General features: G+C 44.3%; 1 protein-coding gene across 1 annotated transcript in view; it reads right to left on the bottom strand.

The window, feature by feature from the left end:
- The window catches only part of LOC143289054 (uncharacterized), a 74,110-nt gene that overhangs the window by 36,726 nt on the left and 13,930 nt on the right, over positions 1–23,454 (bottom strand). The window contains exons 2-5 of the mRNA XM_076597866.1: positions 16,979–17,222; positions 16,085–16,486; positions 12,158–12,361; positions 7,367–7,629 (exon numbers count right to left, since the gene is read on the bottom strand). Of these exons, the coding sequence (XP_076453981.1) occupies positions 7,367–7,629; positions 12,158–12,361; positions 16,085–16,486; positions 16,979–17,107 (998 nt within the window). The 5' untranslated portion in view covers positions 17,108–17,222. The remainder of the gene's footprint in view (positions 1–7,366; positions 7,630–12,157; positions 12,362–16,084; positions 16,487–16,978; positions 17,223–23,454) is intronic.

Below are 23,454 nucleotides of genomic sequence, written 5' to 3'. Positions count from 1 at the left end.
GTAGAGGTCGACTGCTGCCTTTAGCTCGTTCCTTTTGTTCATCAACTGGTCTGCATTAGTATAAAAACAAGTGCAATTTGCAAACTTATTTACAGGCTTTGGTGTAGGAACAGAACGACTAGAAAAAACTTTGTGTAGTCTTGTACTTAGTCTCTTCAGCCCCACGTTTCGCTGGGCACTTTTGCCGGCGCTTCTCCATGGGCACCACTTTTCCTTTCTTCAGAATCGAGTGAACGCTGTCATCCCCCATCTTTGGGCTTCATCTCTCTTCTGGCGTAGTTCCTGGAAAAGTGCATCTTCTTCTTTTCTTTCCATTGGTGTCATATCTTTGCGTATAGCCAACTTTGTGCACCACAGGTCTTCTTCCTCTGATTCCTCCTCCTTTGGTTTTCTGATCTCCTTTCTTCTTTTATGATACGCTGCAATCGCTTCATCTCTGGCAGCTTCTGAGGAAAACAAGTCTGACTGGGCGGTTTTTTCTGTCTATCGTTATCAGTTCGCATGTTTCCAAGGCGCCTCACGTCCACGGGTTTGTGCTCACATTTGATCTCTGTGAGAAGCTGCTGAATTCTGTCCTGATCAGCTGTTTTCCTTTCCTGGGCTGATTTTGCTTTGTCTTCTGAAAGCCTGAAGATAACCACATTGGTCTGCCTCCTGACCTGATCTTTGATTTCCTTCATCTGTTCCTTGGACTTTTCTTCAAGCATGTTTTCCACATGTTCTCTAGACTTAACATCCATCCTGGTTTCAAAAATGTCCAAATCTACTTCAAGTTTTACTTCAGTTTGGTCCTTGGTGATTTGCTTCACTGTCTCAATCATGTGATCAGTGAAATGTCCTTTCCTTATATCTTCAACTTTGCTGTCGGTTCCATCCACTTTGATATTCAGTTTTTCCATATCCTCTGTCAGTTTCACCATTCCACTCAGGAACTTGGCTGCTACATTGTTACAGGATTTGGAGCAGTAGTAGTGCACTACTGCGTACTTCTTTTTGCCATCTTTTTTCAGCAAACGATATGTGTCATCATCAATCTTTTCACATTTTGTGTGGTACCATATGTCACAGAGCTCGCATTGTAGAGCCTTCTCAGTGAATTGCAGTTAATTGCATTTTCCGCATAGGATTTTCATGTCATCCTTAGCGTCCGTGACACTGATAGGCACTCCTAGGGGGTTAGGGGTGCACGGGAGGGGTAGTACCTCTCGAGGGGGGGCTTGTCACACTCTTCAGGAAGTGGTTCGTCCTCTATTGGTCCCCACCGGCACCCAGCTCTCACCTATGGGTCCTAGAAGCTGCTAGCATGCGGCAACAGCTTTGACAGGCTGGCTAAACTAGGCGAGGGTAGCCGACGGGTCTCAAACCCTCAGTGAGTTAGGGCTTGTCTACCCAAGCATGTGAAGACTGGATCCGACCGACTCGGCGGAAAAAACCTTCATGGTTCAATGGAGAGGAAGGCGGTTGCAGCAGAGCATTGTGGAGTGCTGAGGGCAGGATGAGGCACATAGGACATCCTGGTCATCCATTGCATCCGTTTCCATCTCCAGTCGTCTTGACCTCGTCTTGCCACTGGGTACAGACGGTCTCGGACAGGAGAGTGAGGTCGACGGTGCGCAACTCCTCCTCACTATAAACAAAGTCATCGCGCAAGTCATCAGTCATCCTTCATCCCATACCATCATTTTCCCCAAGCCCTGTGGCGACAGGTGAGCGACGAAGTGACAAGTGTGGGTACACTGGCAGTCGTAGCCGCGGACCTGCACACAGGCGGCTCAGGCCATAGGGTCGTTTTTTTACCGACTGGAGCAGCGGTGGACATCGGCAGCCCCCTGAGTGACTGAGCAGCCCTCTTCAGGACAGCACTGCTCACCTCCATGGCATGAGGAAGGGGCTAGAAAAGGTGCCCTAAACATTGCCTGCTCCACACCACCCTAGTCATCATACCGCGGCTGACGGGGACCCTACTCAAGCAGTCGACACACAAAGGAAAGAAAGAAGAAAACAAGGAGCACCCCACTGACCATTGCCACATGGAACGTGCGTACGCTTCTGGACAGAGGCAACTCAGACAGACCACAGAGACGCACAGCACTCATTGCGAGTGAACTAGCCAGGTATAACATCGACATCGCTGCCTTAAGTGAGACCAGACTGGCAGAAGAAGGTGAACTCTGTGAGCGAGGCGCAGGCTACACCTTCTTTTGGAGTGGTCACGGACCTGAAGAGAGACGTGAGGCTGGAGTTGGCTTTGCAGTGAAGACAACCCTCGTTGGGAAGCTGGCTGGCCCCCCGAAAGAAGGGAACGATCGCCTGATGACGATGAAATTCAATTTATGCAACAGGAAGAGGTTTACCACCATTGTCAGTGCCTACGCGCCCACCATGACCAACCCGGATGAGATCAAGGACAAGTTCTATGAGGACCTGAACGCTGTCATCACCACTGTTCCAAACGCAGACAAGCTCATCATTCTTGGTGACTTTAATGCGAGAGTTGGCTGTGACAGCACCTCCTGGGAAGGCGTGATTGGGAAGCATGGGGTTGGCAACTGTAACAGCAATGGTCAACTACTTCTCCAGACGTGCCGAGCACGACCTTCTTATCACAAACACCGTCTTCTGCCTCCCTACCCGTAACAGGACGTCATGGATGCATCCTTGCTCTGGGCATTGGCATCTCATCGACTTTGTCATCGTCAGGAAGATGGACAGGTAGAACGTACGAGTCACGAGGGCCATGTGCGGCGCCGAGTGCTGGACAGACCACCGCCTTATCGTCTCCAAACTCAACCTCCGCATCCAGCCCAAGAGACGGCCTCAGGGCATGAAAGCACCCAAACGCCTGAATGTCAACAAGCTGGAGCTAGGCAACTCATGCAGAGCTTTGCTGACACCCTGGAGGAACGCCTTAAGTCCACCGTGCTGGACAACCAGAATGTGGAGGCAGCATGGGGCGCATTGCATGAGACGGTGTACAACACTGCCATGGAGTGCCTGGGGCCTTCTGCCAGGAAGCACAAAGACTGGTTTGATGAGAACTGCACTGAGATCATGCAGCTGCTGGAAGACAAACGCCAAGCCTACAGAGCCCACATTGAAGATCCCAAGTCACAGTTAAAGAAAGACATACTGAAGAGCGCACGCAGCACCATCCAGCTGAAGCTGCAGCAGATGCAGGATTCCTGGTTGAGCAACAAAGCTGATGAAATCCAGGGCTTTGCAGACAGGAACGACATGAAGAACTTCTATAACAGCCTGAAAGAAGTCTATGGTCCCACCACCTCCGGATCTGCTCCACTCCTCAGTGGTGATGGTTCTACCCTAATCACTGACAAGGACGGGATCCTTGAGAGATGGGCTGAACACTTTGACAGTGTACTGAAGCGCCCTTCCACCATCAATGATGAAGCCATCAACCGACTCCCCCAGGTGCCAGTCAGTGAGTCGTTGGATGCCATTCCAACTTTGGAGGAGACCCAGAAAGCTATCCGTCTGCTATCCAATGGCAAAGCCCCTGGCTCAGACTCCATTCCAGCTGAGGTCTACAAAGGTGGTATGGCGCTGACTGAGAAGCTTCATCAGTTGTTCCAGCTCATCTGGCAGCATGAGGCAGTTCCACAGGACTTCAAAGACGCTTTCATCATACACCTGTACAAGCGCAAAGAAAATCGTCAGGCCTGTGACAACCATCGTGGAATATCCCTGCTGTCCGTTGCAGGCAAGACTCTGGCCAGAGTGCTACTCAACCGTCTCATAGCGCACCTTGAGCAAGGTCTCCTACCAGAGAGCCAGTGTGGATTCTGGAAAGAATGCGGGACTATCGACATGGTGTTTGCTGCCAGGCAGCTCCAGGAGAAGTGTCAAGAACAGAATGCCAACCTTTACTCCACCTATGTCGATCTGACCAAGGCCTTCAATACTGTTAGCAGAGATGGCCTTTGAAGAATCTTGGCGAAGTACGGATGTCCCAGAAAGTTCATCACCATCATACGGCAACTACACGATGGGATGCTGGCCCGAGTCCAAGACAACGGAGAGACTTCAGAACCATTCCCTATCTCCAACGGAGTCAAGCAAGGGTGTGTTCTTGCCCCCACCCTGTTCAGTCTCATGTTTTCAGCCATGCTGACAGATGCCTTCAGAGACGCTGACGTAGGCATTGGCATCAGGTACCGCACAGATGGCTCACTCTTTAACCTCAGGAGGCTACAAGCAAAAACCAAGGTGAGGACAGACACCGTCAACGACTTCCTGTTTGCTGATGACTGCGCTCTCAACGCTGCCTCTGAAGCTGACATGCAACACAGCGTTGACAAGTTCTCTGCTGCCTGTGACAACTTTGGCCTCACAATCAGCACAAAGAAGACTGAGGTGATGCACCAGCCAGCTCCAGGAAAGCTTTACGTTGAACCAAACATCTTCATCAACGGGCAACGACTGAACGCGGTGGACAAGTTCACATACCTGGGCAGTACACTCTCTCGCACAGTTGTCATCGACAACGAGGTGAATGCCAAACTCGCCAAAGCCAGCGCTGCCTTCGGCAGACTCCATAAGAACATTTGGAACAGGAGAGGCATCACCCTGGAGACGAAGCTCAAAGTATACAAGGCCATAGTTCTCACCACACTGCTCTATGGATGTGAATCATGGACGGTCTACAAACGCCACGCCAAAAAGCTGAACCACTTCCACACCACCAGCCTCAGAAAACTTCTCGGCATAAAGTGGCAAGAGAAGATCCCTGACACAGAGGTGCTCACTCGTGCAAACTTGCCCAGCATCTACACCATCTTGATGCAAGCCCAGCTGTGCTGGGCAGGCCATGTAGTTTGCTTGCCAGATCACCGGCTCCCCAAGAAACTGCTGTATGGCGAACTCCAACATGGCAAGTGCTCCCATGGAGGCCAAAAGAAGCGCTTCAAAGACACTCTGAAAGCTTCTCTGAAGGCCTTCAACATAAGCCATGACACATTGTTGATCATTTCCAATCTGAACCCGTTAAAATCGAACATGGAGTCCCACAGGGATCTGTTTTAGGCCCCGTGCTCTTCACACTGTACACTGCTCCTCTCGCTGAAATTATCAACCGCCATAATATCAGTCATCATTCTTATGCTGATGACACACAACTCCAGAAGAGTGATACCCCTGAAGAATTGTTGTCGCTCTTGCAAGAAACATCCAACTGCTTCCTGGACATTCAAAACTGGATGACTCGAAATAAGTTACAATTGAACGTGGACAAAACTGAAGCAATGATCATAGGAACTAAACAAAAACTCTCTTCCATCACAATTGATACAATCAAACTTGGCAGTACATCCATCCCGCTTTCCACGTCAGTCAGGAACCTCGGGGTTGTCCTTGACAATACACTGTCCATGCAAAAATTTATCAGTCAGACATGTCATTCCTGCTACTGTCAACTGCGACGCATCAGTGCCGTCCGGAAATATCTGTCCACTGACGCAACATCTAGACTTGTCATTTCTCTCATTCTCTCTTGCCTTGACTACTGTAACTCTCTATTGTCTGGTCTGCCTGCTTCATCCATTCAGTCCCTTCAGTGCATACAAAACTCTGCTGCCCGACTCGTCCTCAGAAAGAAAAGATCTGAGTACATCACTCCTCTTTTGCAACATCTCCACTGGCTCCCTGTCTCACACCGAATAAAGTACAAGGTCAGCACTCTATGTTATAGATGCATTCACAAAACTGCCCCTTCCTATCTCTGCGGCTGCCTTCACCTCTACACTCCATCTCACTCACTACGATCGGCTTCGGATCCACTCTGCTTACACATACCCAGATTCAAACACTCGACTGTTGGCCGCCGTTCTTTCTCTGTTTCTGGACCTTGCGATTGGAATGAACTTCCTTTTTCGCTTCGTCAAGTCTCCACACTCAGCTCTTTCAACTCTGGCCTTAAAACCCACCTCTTCCCAAAATAGCCTCCCTTGCCTGCCCTTCCTTGTCTTTAGTTTCTACAGTTATGCTGAGTTATGCATGCGTCTGAATGACTGGTGCGAAAGCGCTTTGATTTGTCTCTGCACAAGATCCAGCGCTATATAAATACCATTATTATTATTATTACATGGGAGCTGAATGCAATGGACAGACCAAAGTGGCGTTCAGCTGTCCACAAAGGCGCCAAATCCTGTGAGGCCAACAGAATCGCTGCAGCACAGCAACGCAGACAGGCCAGGAAAAGCAGTGCCAGCAAGTCCCCGACAGCCGCCACCATCCCCTGTCCACACTGCGTCAGAACTTTCCGGGCGCGGATTGGCCTGACCAGTCATCTGCGCACCCACAGGGCCCAACCCACCCACCCCTAGGATGACTAGATGGTCCTCGTTGATCCCGACGGACGAACCACACAGGCACTCCTTCAGAGGGTTTTCTTCCCATAGCCGAGGCTGGGGAAACAACATGATTATCGTCTAATGGTTTGTCCTTGTCAGCATTCGGTGTTTAATTTTTTCTGGTACTGGTTGTCTGATTGCCTGGTGGGGCTGTCTGTGACATGAATTCTGTTTTGTTTTCCTGCTCCGTACACGAACGCATGCATAGAATGAAAAGTCAACTCACCGGCTCTGCCACATGTGCCTGGTGCGTGCGTGCTCAGGGTGAAAATCAAAATGGCTCCAGAAGGTTGCAGGTTTGTCTTTATATCTTTCCCCTTTACTCCTTGTGGTGTTGTGTGTTTCACTAAATCTGGAGTCTTGCGTGAAGAAATGCTCTTTATAATGAATTCAGGCAGGAAGCGATCAGTTTAAGTCCGAACGTTTATTCTGTCAATAGCAACTTCCCTAGCAACCCAAATATAACTAGACTGATCTCCCTTGACTGACTTTGGTGAACTCGATAGCTCAGTGGTATTACTCATTATCCCACATCTCCCCCTTTTAAATATAACATAGAATGTCAATCTTTTCAAAGTAAATCAGTTGAATTATTCATAATTATCTCTGTCAGTCTTTGCAAGCAGTTCCGTTCAATAAATGATCAGTTCCAGCTCTTATCTTGACTTACGGTTAATCAACAGATGAATAACCAAGAAGATGAAAGTTTCTGCCAAGTGTAACGCTTTGTTTACAAGGTCTCTCAGTACATTGACTGTATCACTGAGGAGCACTTCTCTGGAATGGAATTTCATACAGAGAAATGTGTTGTGATAAAAAGAAATACAAAATACAAATATACGAACAGGTTTATATTATAGTAGTGCACAGTGTGTATTTTGTGGTTTGTCGTGAATACTAGCCCCCTTCCCCCACCCCCTTAAAAAAAAAAGATGTCACACACACACACACACACATATATATAGACTTTGCGGGAAGGGGGGCGAGCAACTGCAGCGAACCTGAGTTTGTTGGCGGAGACACTGATGGTGGTTATGGAGTGGAGCTGTGCTGTACTCTGCGGCATGAATTCCATTTGGTTGCAGGCCACCTCCAGCACCTTCAGCTTGCGCAGCTTGTGGATGTCCTCGGGAAGGGTGGCAATCTCGTTGTGCGATAATTTCAAAGTGTCCAGCGCGTAATTAAGGCAGCAGATTTCGTCAGGTATAGCCTTCAGAGAATTGTGAGACACGTCCAGGTGGTGCAAATATTTCACCATGCCGATCTGGAGACAGACAAATAATTATATATATATATATATATATATATATATATATATGCATGCAAGTAAAGGCTGCACACAGTTCTGTCTACAGCATACGATCGTCCCTAGACGCAGCATCACACCTTGAGGTATGAGACGTGCCTTCCAAACTGAGGTATGGCATGTGCCTTCCAAATTGAGGTATGACATGTGCCTTCCAAATTGAGGTATGGCATGTGCCTTCCAAATTGAGGTATGGCATGTACCTGGATACGTTCCAAACTGAGGTATGATATGTGCCTGGAAACGTCGGGGCCTCTGTCTGGCCGTCACAGGGCGGGCCTCAGTCTCCTTCCGCCCAATAAAGCTTTGACCCGGCTTCATATTGAGAGACCGCATTATTTGCGCTACCAGACTGTAATTTGAAAACACACACACACACACACACAAAAAAGCAACTCAACAAACAAAACAAAACACCCCCCCCCCCAAAAAAAAAAAAAAAACAAACAAGAGAGGCAAGGCCTTCAAGACTAACTTGTGCTACACTTTAAAAAAAAAATGTAATCATTAAAATGTGTTCTGTATTTGTTATTATAAAGCTTCGCGTTTAAAAAAAGAAAAGAAAAAAAAGAAAAAAAAAAGAAGTCCTAACCAGATTCGAACCCCGCGTGTTCGGGTGAGAAGAAACTGTCTTATCCATTACACTATCGTGGCTCCTTAACTGACGTTCTAAAATTTAACATTTGAACATACTTTTTTAAAGGGCGATAAATCAATTGCGGTATTCACAGTGAGAACGCTGTTTAAATCATATTATTCTGGTGTATCTTGGGCATTAAAAAAATCTTTAAGGGCAATAAAAAAATTCTTTTTAACGGCTATCGCTGCAATCACACTGCAACATTTAGCCGTTTTCACTAGATCTAGATAGATGTACAAGTTTAGTTACACCCGCCGGGAATGTAGTACGACATGGTCGATTCAATTTCTCTTCTTTTTTTTTTTTTTGCTGCCCCATCATCTGCGCCGTTTCAGTGGCATTGCTCCCACGCCGCTCCTTTAGATTCCCCCATACACGGCCACACCCGGGTTCGTCCTTCGCAGTTCCAGCGTCGGCAGTCCACAGGGAACCATCGATGTTAGGTCGCCTGGAGGCCACACACCAGAGGAGACCCTGCACTGCTGCTGAGTCACTTCGGTGGTGTTCAGTGGTGCCTGTTCTGTTTTAACGTACTTAGGACACCACCTACTAAGCCCCCTACTAACGACAATAATGGCTTAGTCGCGGAGCCAGACTGAGTGAGCGTCTCTCCCAGAGTGGAGACCGCCACCACGTCCCTCAAACAACAGCCCCCCCATGAATCTGCCGACACTGACGACATTGACAGGACTCACCCCAAGCACGAGAGTGGAGGGGTATCGAAACTGAGGTCACCATGAGAGCAGGGCATGAAAGGTCACAGACTTTGAGACTATTTTGTTTATATTGATGACGATGAAGAAGGAGGATGACGATGATGATGATGTTGCTATGGAGGTCCATTTTGGTTTGGGACTGCGTGACAAGGCTGTACTCTACGCTTCCTGTCATAATGATATCCCGGCGTTAACCAGGCCCGAGAGATACAGACACTTGCAGTGTTGGTCAGGTAATTAGAGCAACACACCCAAAGACGCATCCTTGAAGTGGATGACACTCGACTGTGTGGTCCCAGTCTCCCCATTTAAGCCCACAGCACACTCAACTCTGGGTAGGAGCCGGCCACGGGCCGAAAAAACCCACCTCCGCTGGGATTCGAACCCGCGTCCTCCCAGCCGTCAGTCCGCGACGCTAACCACTTCGCCACGGCGGCTGGTCAATTTCTCTTTTATGTTCATTCTAGTTTTATAGTTTTAAAGTTGATATGAAAATTTAGTATTTTGTTAAACAAATTACAAGTAGAGCCAAGGACAAGTACTTCTAAACGTCGTAAGAAGTGAAAAGGACTTCATTTTGAGAAAAGTCAAGACTGGAAATTTTTTCGTTTCATCGTGATCAGTTCAGGGTATTAACTCGCATGGTTTACAGTTTTTAACTGTGAATTCCGACTGATTCTGTGGATATTTTTATGGCAGTTTGGGGCATAATCCAGTAAGTGATGAGGCGTTCACAAATCTTTCTCTGAATAAATATTTAGCGGTCTTCTTCTCCAACTTTCCATCACATGTATCGTGTATTGTCCATTGAATATAGGATTGAACGGGCAGGTCAACAACTTGAAACAAAATGGCGTCGTTCGCGTTCGCGAAGAATATGAGCACGCGCTTTGAATGTGTATAAATATGTGTACGCAATTGACCTTCAGGGCTCAGCCAACAGATCTGTAAAGTCCACTCGTATTCATTTTAGTATTTTCCGAAAAAGACCACTTGGGCGAATGAACATAGTGAAAGCCCTCTACACTGAGAGTAAAGCACACAAGCTTTTTATGTATTGAGTATAATTTCAAAATGTAATGTTTAAGATGAGAAAGATCAGTTTAAAGCAAATTAAGTCCCCTAGCATTAATTACAGAGTAATTTCCCTTTTTTACTATCTGCACCAAAACGTTTGCAAAATAATTAAACTTCCATGCTTAGCAAAAGAAGTTCTTGTTGGAACAAAAAATGATAATAATGACTGCTCTTGTTGTTGTGTCAGAATATCAGATCAAAGTGCCAAGTTTAGAGATTACAAAAAATATAAATATAACAGTAAATGCAGTTTGCATATAATTAGGCTTCATTTTTTAATTTTTTGGTGCCCATCTCAGAGGTGCAATATTGTTTTAAACAAGATGACTGGAAAGAACTGAATTTTTCCTATTTTTATGCCTAATTTGGTGTCAACTGACAAAGTATTTGCAGAGAAAATGTCAATGTTAAAGTTTACCACGGACACACACACACACACACACACACACACACAGACAACCGAACACCGGGTTAAAACATAGCCTCACTTTGTTTACACAAGTGAGTCAACAAACAAGAAAAGTAGGTGAATCCTGATATTTTAAACACTGTGGAGAAAGGATGGCAAACAGATGAATCTGGGCTTCGAATCCAGAGGACCGAGGGAGACATCCTGCCGAGAGATTTGGTAGTGGTCACTGTGTGTTGAACATCCGTTAATAGACCTTGGTAAAGAGGAACAATCACCTCAACTTTGCTGCTGTCCTTGAAGATGGTTGTGATATCAGCAGTGAATAGACTAAGAAGATGTTGCCTGGAGTCAGAGACATGTCATAAACAATGGCCAGTTAGATCGCGTTGTTTTCATGTGCATCTCAGTTTTATTCGTAAAATACAGAATGTGTATTTTTTTTTTTTTTTTACAAAGTCATGATCTTCAAATGGTCAGGTTACCAATCTAGTATAATTTATTTTGATACCAAATTATTATATAGATATGTGAGAAGACACTCGATGAGTGACTTGAAATAACCCCCACCCCTAGATGGTCACTATAATTGGGGATACTACTATACTGTAACACTTCTATGTCCTGATATAACCTTGTTACAGCGGGGTAACATATGCCATGAAATCCCCCTAAAAGTTTTTGGGTTTCAGGGGCTATGGTAAAGCCAAAGGCTACACTGTGCCCTAACCAGTCCGTTTTAGAACCGTTGCCCACCACTGAAACAACGCCACTTCGGTCACAAATGACATTATATTTGCCCTTGATCGCGGTGATGCATCGCTACTTTGCTTTGTTACTGACTTTATCACTCTACATTTTCGCTCATTTCACCAACACTGTGGATTTGTGGATTCAAGAGTTATCTCACATGCTGCACTCAAAGGGTCATTATCAGTGATTTTTCACCTCATCTGGAACTGTTTCCTTTGGAAATCGTCAGGTTCAGTGTCGGGCTTTGTCATATTCATCACGTGCACCAAGACCTTGCACTCATTCATTGACAGCCATTCAAAATAGTATTTCAGTTTTTGTCTTCTCTTTCTCTTATTACCTTTTGCTTCCATGTTTCTTCTTCATCGTAGCAGTAGTGGTTGTATCGTACATCATCGTTCTTATTAGTTTGGATGTTGTGTGTGGATGTGGTGTGTAGATGGCGCTGGTGTGGTGGATCCTGCTTGGTGCCTGCCCCATGTCTCTCACATTCTCCTTCGTTACCTCACCACGTATTCTCTCTTAGAATTCCTCTCTTTCATGCTCAGTTTGTGTGTGAAAGAAAGTTTTATGTGTGAGTTTGAATGATTTTGCATTGTTTTGATTATGCTTTCTTTTGCATCGCTTTCGATCCTTTTTTCTGTTTTTACTTGAGGGCTGGGTGAAAAATAAGTCTGGTATATAAGCTTACTTCCTTCCCTCGAAGACAAAGATTTCATTCATTCATCCTTTGATTCATTCATTCAATACATTATTTACGCCCACTGTTTATAGAAACTGTCGAAGTTAAAATTGAGGACCGAGCGATACAAAAACATTTTAAGTTCGATAAATGACCAATACGGGATGTTGTTGATGGTGGTGGTGGTGGTTGTGACGATGTTGACAGACCTGTGGCGGCAGCTCGTCCAGGGAGTTGTGGCTGAGGTCGAGGTGAGTGAGACAGGTTAGTCTGTCAATTGTGTCAGGCACGAAGGCGATGGAGTTGTGCTGAAGGTCCAGACGTTTTATGTGCGGCTTCTTCACTGTGGCCACCGGCATGGCCGTCAGGCGGTTATTGGACAGGTCAATGTGGGCAGGCACCTCATACACTCCCTGCACAACCACGGCACACTCCTTTTACACAGCACACTCCCCGTCATTCAATGTAGCTACATGGCACTGACATCATTTACTACAAAATTAACGACAGTTTACACATCGTACTCAATTATTATAGCTTACACAAGACAGTCATATCATTTATTGTCGCTGGAATTTTGCACATGGCACTCACATCATTTATTGCAGCTGACAGATTACACGTGACATTCACACACACACACACACACATTAAGATATACACACACGCGCGCGCTCACGCGTACATACCCCCCTGGATATCATATGTGAACAACTGCAAACATTTTTAACTAATTTATTTACACAATCTGTAGTTCCATCTGCTTCCGTTGGCAACGTTATATATGATAATCAACTTATGTTTGAAATAGTTCAGAGCTTATATGGGAGCCCCGTTGGCTCTTGTAATTTTACTAGTTGAGAAGTACGTTTGTTGGTTGTTTTATTTCATTCATACTTTTTGTTATGCAAATTCATAAGAGAATGGAATAGAAAAAGTAGTGATGACATCAGGCGTGGGTGAGTGGGGGAAGGGAATGGATTCTCGTTTAAAATCACAATTGTGGATAGCCGTTAAACAAAACAACGAACGAACACACACAGAGACAGACAGACACACACACACACACACACACACACACACACACACACACACACATTCATTGCATCTGACAGCTTACACATGCTACATCCTCATCAATCATTATTAATGATACAGACTGCTTTACACTAGACACTGAAATACACGATTTACGGGATGCGATTATAGCATTGACGAACGGAAAAGTTGCTGGACCAGATAGTTTCAGCGGTAAATTTTATAAATATTCATCTCTGTTAGCTTAATTATTTCCTTCTTGACAAAACTTTTCAATAAACTGTATAAATTTGAAACGTTTCCATTGAGCTGGTCTGAGTCAATAACACACCCGTTGCAGAAGAAAAGAGACATCCGTTCACCTGATAATCAACAATGTGTTATATATCTGCAGCAAATTGTATATTCTTATCCTATATATCTGCAGCAAATTGTATATTCTTATACTGAATAGGAGCCTAACAAAATAGGTTGAAGATGATAACCCGCTAAGCGAAGCTCAGGCAGGTTTCAGATGAATATTGGCATCGTACAGAAACAGTTCTCTTGTGGTCAAAAACTGTATGCAGCACTTATTCAAATTGACAGGAGTCATGTAGGCCTGGGAGCTAATACTTTGCAATAATGGCATCAAGTGAAAAATGTACAAAGCTATCAGAGCATACACGAAGTAGTTAAAGCTGAGGTCCGAATAAATAATGATTGAAAGAAACATTCTTTTGTCCCCTTGGACCGAAACAGGGAGATGACTGTAGCCCCGTGTTATATGCTTTATTTATTAAAGAGCTTACTAATGCCATTGTTCAGTCTGTCAATCATGAAGTTAGTTTGACACCTGATTTGATGCAAACCTTCATCATGTTCTTTGCTGATGACATTGTCCTTCTCTCTACCACTGCAGTGAGTCCCCAGCGACAGTGAATATTTTATATAAAACTGCTGATTGACTCAGCCCAAATCATGGTAAATTGAAAATAGTTATATTTAGAAAGGGAGACACATTGCTTCCAGAGAAAAATGGGTTTATGGTAGTTTATAATTAGACCGTGTGAAACGGAATAATACATATCGTGGAGCATCTTCTCCGCTGGGAAGTTTGCAATCGCCATCCCTTATCCAACACTGATAACTTTCTGAGCTGACACATTGCCAGTAAATGTCATTACCCCCACCCAACACTGACAGTTTGTCATGTTACCCCCACCCCCACCCCCCGCCCACAGTTTTGTCATGTCACCCCATCACTGACAGTTTGTCATGTCACCCCAAACACCAACATTTTGTCATATCACCCCAAAGGCTAACAGTTTGTCATGTCACCCCCTCCAACACCGACAGTTTGTCATGTCTCCCCAACACTGACAGTTTGTCATGTCACCCCCAAAGGCTAACAGTTGGTCATGTCAACCCTCCCCCCCCCCCAACACTGGCAGTTGGTTATGTCACCCCAACACTGGCAGTTGGTCATGTCACCCCAACACAGGCAGTTGGTCATGTCACCCAAACATTGACAGTTGGTCATGTCACCCCAAACACCAACATTTTGTCATATCACCCATTCACTGACAGTTTGTCATGTCACCCCAAACACCAACATTTTGTCATATCACCCCAAAGGCTAACAGTTTGCCATGTCACCCCCTCCAACACCGACAGTTTGTCATGTCTCCCCAACACTGACAGTTTGTCATGTCACCCCCAAAGGCTAACAGTTGGTCATGTCAACCCTCCCCCCCCAACACTGGCAGTTGGTCATGTCACCCCAACACTGACAGTTGGTCATGTCACCCCCAAAGGCTAACATTTGGTCATGTCAATCCTCCCCCCCAACACTGGCAGTTGGTCATGTCACCCCCAACACTGACAGTTGGTCATGTCACACCCAAACGCTGACAGTTTGTCATGTCACCCAAAAACACTGACAATTTGTCATCTCACCCCTAACACTGAAAGTTGTTATGCCCCCATCCCCAGCACTGACAGTTTGCCATATCATCCCCAAACACGAACAGTTTATATACCCCCAACACTAACAGTTTGTCGTATCCCCCCCCCCCACCCGCCCACCTACCCCCACGAGAACCAGCTGATGTAACAGGACACTTAACTGAACTAAGCCAACACTTTGTCATGTCACCCCCAACACTAACACTTTGTCATGTCACCCCCGACACTAACACTTTGTCACGTCACCCCCAACACTAACACTTTGTCATATCACCCCAACACTAACACTTTGTCACGTCACCCCCAACACTAACACTTTGTCACGTCACCCCCAACACTAACACTTTGTCATATCACCCCAACACTAACACTTTGTCACGTCACCCCCAACACTAACACTTTGTCACGTCACCCCCAACACTAACACTTTGTCATATCACCCCAACACTAACACTTTGTCACGTCACCCCCAACACTAACACTTTGTCACGTCACCCCAAACACTAACACTTTGTCATATCACCCCCAACACTAACACTTTGTCACGTCACCCCCAACACTAACACTTTGTCATATCACCCCAACACTAACACTTTGTCACGTCACCCCCAACACTAACACTTTGTCACGTCACCCCAAACACTAACACTTTGTCATATCACCCCCAGCACTAACACTTTGTCACGTCACCCCCAACACTAACACTTTGTCATATCACCGCGCGTGCTCCCCTCCCCACCCCTCTCCCAATTTTTTCGTTTTGTTTTCTATTTCCGGTATTACCCTTTCACAAGCGCCTTCGGGAAGTCAGTACCACGTGAGACTGAGAACACCTAAAAACTGTACATGGTGTGTGTACACAGAGGACGAAACTCGAGTCAAGAAGACATGGCATCAGTTGTGTCTTTTAGAACGGATCCACAAGGTTCCAAGTAGACTCACCTCTCCTCCACCCCACTCTTTGTGGAGTCATTTCTACAATGACGGGAGAGTTGTTTACCTGGACTTTACCCCCTAAACTGTGTTCAGAGAGTGTGGTTCTTGGAGTGTTAATGTTGTTTCAGCGCACGCGACGTTTACAGTTTTACCAACATTATTCGACCTGATGGCATCCTACCCCACCGATCAGGACGTCATAAGGAGAAACTGACCTTTTTGAAGCTCTTGATCAGGTTGCCGGACACGTCAATGTAGGCGAGGGAACCGGACTTGCCGATGTTCTTGGGCAGGGCGCGGATCCTGTTGTTGGAGGCTAACAGCGTAGTGAGAGCTGTGCACTTGTGGATGGCTGGGGGCAATTTCTTGATGGAATTATTGGTGATGTTCAGACGCACTAACTTCTTCAGACGGGACATGGAAGCGGGAAAGGAGGTCATGGCGTTGTTCTTCACGTCCACGTCTTCCAGGTTCTCCAGAGCAGCCAGGGCTTTGGGAAGACGCTTTAAGCGGTTATTCTCCGCGTTGAATCGAACCACCAGCGCACTCAGCTCCTCGTTGTCATATATCTCTATGGGTAGTGACTTCATATTGGCTGTGCTGAAGTTGAGAAACACCTGTTAAGTTAGACCACAGAGTTAGCCATAACGCACTATGCCAATAACTTCGTTCGCGTCAGTCTGTTCTGTTTGCAATATAGAAAGAAACATAAATATCTATTTCAAATATAGTAACAAAACTAACGTTAACTACACACACACACACACACACACACACACACACACACACACACACACACATGTACTATCTTTTTTTTGCTATTTATTTTCAATTTCACTTCCTGAAGCCAACGAAATAAAAGGGTAATCATAGTGTATTATATAAGACAATCTTAAAGCATCAAAAGAAAAGAATAGGTTTTTTTAATGAAAGAACGAAAACGAGAGGAATCAGTATTTACCCAGGAAACGTGTGTGATGACGTCGTATGTAATGTAAAGGCAATGAAATGAATTACACCCACAAGAATCCCATGCCGTAAAATTCAGTTATGCACAGAAATGTTATGCTTGTTCCACAATATGTTGGGAAACTAAGACATTAAGTTACCTTTTTGCCATCAGGGAGGCGTTTGATGTATTTTTTCCGTAACGGTTCTGGTAAGGCAACGATGCGACTGCCTGGTCCGGTTGCAGGGGGCGGCTTGTCGTCTTTCTTTTTGCCTCGCTTGGCGCTCATGTTGCCGTGCTTGCAGTTCACAGGTGTAAATCACTTGCAGTTTACAAGTGTAAATCTTCCGCAACCACGTCGTGCTCTGCCCCCAGTCCGCCTTCACTGTCTTCTTCCGTGTTGTCTGCAGAGATGAAATGAACCAACAGCAAACATCATAACCACGATGATAACTAATGATAAATGTGGGTGTTTTTTGTTGTTGTTTTTTTTGCCTAGACGGCTTAAGGGACAACAGACAAGACCAACACGCAACACACTCAAAACATCACAAATGATAACAGGAATATGAATGGTGCCTCTGGAATAATAGTTATTTCTGCTTAACACATGAAATATCCCCCATGAAGACCAAATTTGTACAAAGTGTGAACGTAGAAACGCTGGCTACGATTTCAGTTACCTGAAAAGGACGTAGCTTCACCCTGTCGCACAGCATGAGCCAGTACCTATCAGTCCGCAAGGCCGAGGGTGTTACCGTGCACCCCCACCCCCTCCCCCACCTCCGTAATGATGTAGACTAGTCTTAAAATGTTCTTCGGTGTCTCCTGAAGTCATTTTTACATGTTCCCAAGAAAAAGATTGGGACGCACTCACAGTTACTGCCCTTGGCACAAGGGTACTCTCTCGTCCCGGTCAATGAAATTAACACAAGCTCAAATTCAAACACTCGTAAATCATATTTGTATAAGGAAACCACCATATATCATATGTTTTCGTATTCAATATGGTCTTTTCTATTCGAATAGATATCCAGAAATGAAATATCTTCATTCATTATTTCACAATTAAGGCTTGTATTGGCCTTCTGTCAAATCTTCGCTAATCTGCGCAATGTTGTCCGGTTGTTTTGTTTCTTACTTCAGTATCACTCCTGCCGAAATGAATTTTACACAGAGACATGCTGTCTTCTAGGAATTATTTCTGTGCGTTTGGATGAACAATTGACTCTTTGGGGGGGTCACACTGGTCGAGTTGCTTCCCATACCTGCAAAATGCTGTTTTGCCAGGAATCGCCTTAAAGTCGTAAAATCTTGTGCTTTTGTGGCTTATATTTACATATGTCATGTTCCCCTGCTTCAGGATACGATAAATACTGATTTTTCGTTCAAATTACATTGTGTATATCGTGCACATACAACCTCCCATAACACTCAGAAGAATAAAGCAGACTTGTTTTAAACGTATTGAGAGTGTTCTGTGAGGGGTTTACAATTGTTTTCCACACGAAACCACACGATTTAGCATCTTGAAGGAAATTGTGGGGCCATCGTGGAGCCAGCCTGATGTTTAAAAATGTAACAAGATGTTGTCTAATTCTCCTATCATCAAACAACAAAAATTTCAAGAATGGGGTTTTATGGGGGCAATGATTTCATAGTGTGCTCTCGTTTGCGTTGATGATTTACTAGCGGACAGTTTTGGGTATCATGATTTCACATCTACATTTCTTCTGTGTATCTGTTAAGTTAACGTCGTTGTGGTATAAGAAGATAGAAGAAATGGTGTCAAGAGTGAGCAAGCATGAAACAATAAACGATCTGACATCAAAAATAGAGGAAGTCCCAGACTCCATTATTCATTTTGAAGAATCGACTGGAGAGCCTTTTATCTGTTTTTTCTGATTACCAGCGGCTGCATGTTCAGTTAGAGAAGCTTCAATCAAGTCACAGATAGAGACTGCTGTCTCCCTTTTTCACATGGACATATCTGCAAAATTTTGAGGACCTGTGCCCAGAGCCTGGGTATCACGGAATTAGCTATTAACGTTTCAGAATTAAAAGGAACAAAGAAAAAAAATAACCCCCCAAAACAAAACAAAACAAACACACACACACACAAAAAAAAAAACCCAACCAACCAACCAACCAATCAAACAAAACAAAAACACTTTGCCGTTTACACATCTACAGAAGACGATGAAGCTGTTCAACAGCAGCCCCAAACTTTAAGCATTCCTCTGATACATTGGGGAAAAAAACTTTTTCAAGCCTGACTGCAAAAGATATGCAACAGAAAAGTAAGAAAGGAAACTAATTACAACTGTAGTTGGAGAAGGGCATGGGTACCCTGCATATTGTTATCAACGCTTCACAAAAACCTTTGCCTTTGAAGGACTTCCACAAAATATGAAGGACCTGTCACGTTGACAACAGAAGGAACTACAGTATTTGAGTATGAAGGCTGGAAAACGGTGCTTCAAGCTGCAGAATAGAAAAACAGGATGAAAGGCACTTACGGAGAATAAGGTGATTTGACCTTTTAGCATGGCAAACAAAATCTCACTATAGCTGCTGCAGGCAACATCTGTGAGGTCCAGTCTGTTGGATAAGTGCTGACGAAGAATATGAACAAGACCAAGACGAATTAGAGGAGTAACACGCAGGCTTGCTTTCGAGCATAATTTTATGTGCCAGGTGACTGACAAAGAAATCATCAACAAACAGAAGTACTTTGGTAGATAAAGCATACATATTCCAGCTACAGAGCACAGAAACTGAAAAGAAAAGCTGAAGCTGTGATCAGAAACTGTTGTTTTGTTCTTTTAATCAGGGAGAAAAGCTGCAGCCTTACCTCGTGTACAGTTCCGAAAAGTCTTGAACCTCCATCGGCTTTCTGCTGACGATATTATTCGGCTGTCGGATTTTCTTCCTAGTCAGTTGAAACTCAGTTAAGACAGTACTGAGGTAAGATTTATACCTTCCTTTCTTGTTAAGGGAAGAAAACGCCGGTATCTGCCAAGAGCGACAACTTTTTTTTCTTTCCATTTCTGTGCTTTGTAGCTTAGATCTGGAAGCATTCTTTATCAAAGCACTTAAGTATATACTGCACAACTTAAAGAGTATCATGATCATCTATGCCAGTCACCTGGCACACGTGTTCGAAAGAAAACCTGTGTGAGTTCTCTAGATCCTCCTGGTCTGGTTCAGATTCTTTATCAGTACTTCTCTAACAAACTAGATCTATCAGGTATTACCTGCAGCAGCTGTGGTGATAGTTTGGTTACCATGCTAAAAGGTCAAAGGACCTTATTTTCTGTTAGAACTTTTCATCCTTTTCCCGTTCTGCAGCTTGAAGCACCATTTTCCAGCCTCCATATTCAAATATTGCAAGTCCTTCTGATGCCATATGTGCAATTTCTATAATAAGGTTTATTTTGTGCTTCCCTGTTGAAAAAACACCAAGCACTCTGGCTTGGAAAATGCTTTCTCCGATGTCTCGGAGGAATGCCTGGATGTTTTTGGCTGCTGTTGAGCAACTTCATCATCAAAAGTTGGGGGAGGGGGGGGGGTTGTTTGTTTTTTTGTTGTTTTTTTTTAATTCTGAAGCATGTTATAGTAATCTCCTTGCTATGTATGGGCTTAGGTCCTCAAAGAATTGCAAACATGTCCATGCGATTAGTCAGCAGTCCAGCAGTCACCGTCTAACTACGTCTTGACTGAAGTTTCTCTAATCGGAATTACACCCGTTTGTTAGAAATACCGACAAAAGGGTCTTCAGTTAATTCTTCAAAATGTATAATATAGTCTTGGACTCCCTTTACCCTTGATGGGAGATTGTTTCATGTTTCATGAGAACATGTAAAAAAAATAGTTCAGCGGACCCCGAAGAACATTTTAAGATGAGTCTACATCATTCCTGAGGGGGTGCACGGTAACCCCCTCGGCCTTGCGGACTAGACAGCGACACGCCTCTCGCCTACCTTGAAAAATTCATTTCCATCGGTTACACAAGCGAGGCATGCAATCAGACACCCAGCGCAACGCCCGAGCTTTGAACGTCATCTGTGACACACAAGGCGGCTTAACTATGTATTCATCGGTGGCTCTGCCACATGTGCCGCAAAGAATGGAGGAGCTGGAGCCTTCATTTGTTTCAGAGGGGGTGGATACACTCCACTTTGAAATTATCAACGAACTGCATATCAGAAACAGTAGTTTTCTGTGAAGCAGCATGAACAGTCTTGAGCAATCCAGAAAGAATACTGGCAAAGTGTAACGATGAAGAAGAAGCGGAAGGAAAAAAGAGTAAAAGTCGATGAGAAAAATCGATCACTTATAAAAAAAATAATAATAATAATTTAAAAAAAAAAAAAAGAAGAAGAAGAAGAAGAGAAAAACCGAACTGTCAAAAAAACAACAACCCAAAAATATGACATCGTTTAAATAAACCATTAAGATTTGGTGTCTCCGAGAGAAAAGAAAGTGCAGAAGTACGGAAGTATTTCATTATGATCAAGACCAAATGGGTCGTTAAAGAAGAAAAGTTCACAAACGATTTGTGATCTATGTAAATCTCAGTTTTACAAAAGTGCTAGATCACATTGGAACCTCAAAGATAATGCACATAAAAACATGAAGTATTTTTTTTATATATATAGAAATATACGTACAAAGAAATCAGTTACTACATATGAAACAAGACAGGCAAGGCCTTCAAGACTCACTTGTGATACACTTTTAAAAAAAAATCTAATCGTTAAAATGTGTTCTGTATTTTATTATAAAGCTTCAGGTTAAAAAAAAAAAAAAGGCAGATTCGACCGCGCATGTTCGGGTGAGAAGAAACTGTCTTACCCAGTACATTATCGAGGCTCCTTAACTGACGTTCAAAAATTTAATATTTAAACATGCTTTTTTAAAGGGCGATAAATCGATTGCAGTATTCGCAGTGAGAACGCTGTTTAAATCATATTATTCTGGTGTATCTTCAGCTTTCAAAAAGTCTTTAAGGGCAATTAAAAATTCTTTTTAAGTCCGCGGTAAAGGAGACGTGGCTATCGCCGCAATCACACTGCAACATTTAACCGTTTTCTCTGGATCTAGATAGATGTACAAGTTTAGTTACACCCGCCGGGAATGTACGACACGTTCGATTCAATTTCTCTATTATGTTCATTCTAGTTTTATAGTTTTAAGGTTGATATGAAAATTGAGTATTTTGTTAAACTAATAACATGTAGAGCCAAGTACAAGTACTTCTAAACGTCGTATGAAGTGAAAAGGACTTCATTCTGAGAAAAGTCAAGACTGGAAATTTTTACGTTTCATCAAGGGTATTAACTCTCATGGTTTATTATTTTTAACTGTGAATTCCGACTGATTTTGTTGATATTTTTATGGCAGTTTGGGGGCATAATCCAGTAAGTGATGAGGCGTTCACAAATCTTTCTCTGAATAAATATTTAATGGTCTCCTTCTCCAAGTTTCCATCACATGTTATCGTGTACTGTCGATTGAATATAGGATTGAACGGGCAAGTCAACAACTTGAAACAAAATGGCGTCCTTCGCATTCGCGAGGAATATGAACATGCGCTTTGAATATGTATAAATATGTGTTTGCAATTGATTTTTGCCCATGACCTTCAGGGCTCAGCCATTAGATCTATAAAGTCCACTCGTAGTATTGATTTTAGTATTTTCCGAAAAAGACCTCCCATCCGACTGGCTGAGTGCAAATGTTGCCTGTGTATACAAGAAGGGGGATAAGCACGCAGCAGAAAACTACAGGCCTATCTCTCTCACATCTGTCACCTGGAAACTTCTTGAACACATCATCTACCGCCACATCCTCAACCATTTTGAGAAACACAGCACCCTGACCACTCTCAACCACGGCTTCCGCAGTGGATTCTCTTGCGAGACCCAACTCCTTCTGACTACACATGACCTCCTGAACTCCTTTGACCAGAAGCATCAAGTGGATGTCGCCATTTTAGACTTTTCAAAAGCATTCGACACTGTCCCCCACAAACGTCTCCTTCACAAGCTCCACGAATATGGAATTAGAGGTCCCCTCCACACCTGGTTATCAAACTTTCTCCAGCGCAGGAAGATGGCCGTCTTGATAGAAACCTCGGTGGATTCCGGAGTACCTCAAGGAACAGTGTTGGGCCCGCTCCTCTTCCTGTGCCACATCAACGACCTCCCGGACAGAGTCAAATCCCAGGTACGCCTGTTTGCTGACGATTGCCTCCTTTACCGCCAGATCAACTCCCTACAAGATCACACTCAGCTTCAAGAGGACCTCAATCAACTCAAAACCTGGGCCACTGACTGGGGTATGAAGTTTAACCCCAACAAGTGCTACATCCTCAGTATGCAGCAGTCAACCAACCACATCTACTCCCTATGCAATACTCCCCTTCAGCACGTCCACGCAAACCCCTATTTAGGTATTCAACTCTCCGATGACCTGAAATGGAGCACCCACATTGCCTACACCTGCAAGAAAGCACACAGCACCCTTGGCTTCCTCAGGAGAAACCTGCGTTTCTGCCCCCTCCAATGCAAGAGAAATGCATATCTATCCCTCATCAGACCAGCCCTCGAGTATGGCTCCATCATATGGAGT

This window comes from Babylonia areolata, chromosome 13, assembly GCF_041734735.1.
Source record: "Babylonia areolata isolate BAREFJ2019XMU chromosome 13, ASM4173473v1, whole genome shotgun sequence".
Classification (NCBI taxonomy): domain Eukaryota; kingdom Metazoa; phylum Mollusca; class Gastropoda; order Neogastropoda; family Buccinidae; genus Babylonia; species Babylonia areolata.
This window is presented reverse-complemented; position numbering and strand designations above follow the sequence as displayed.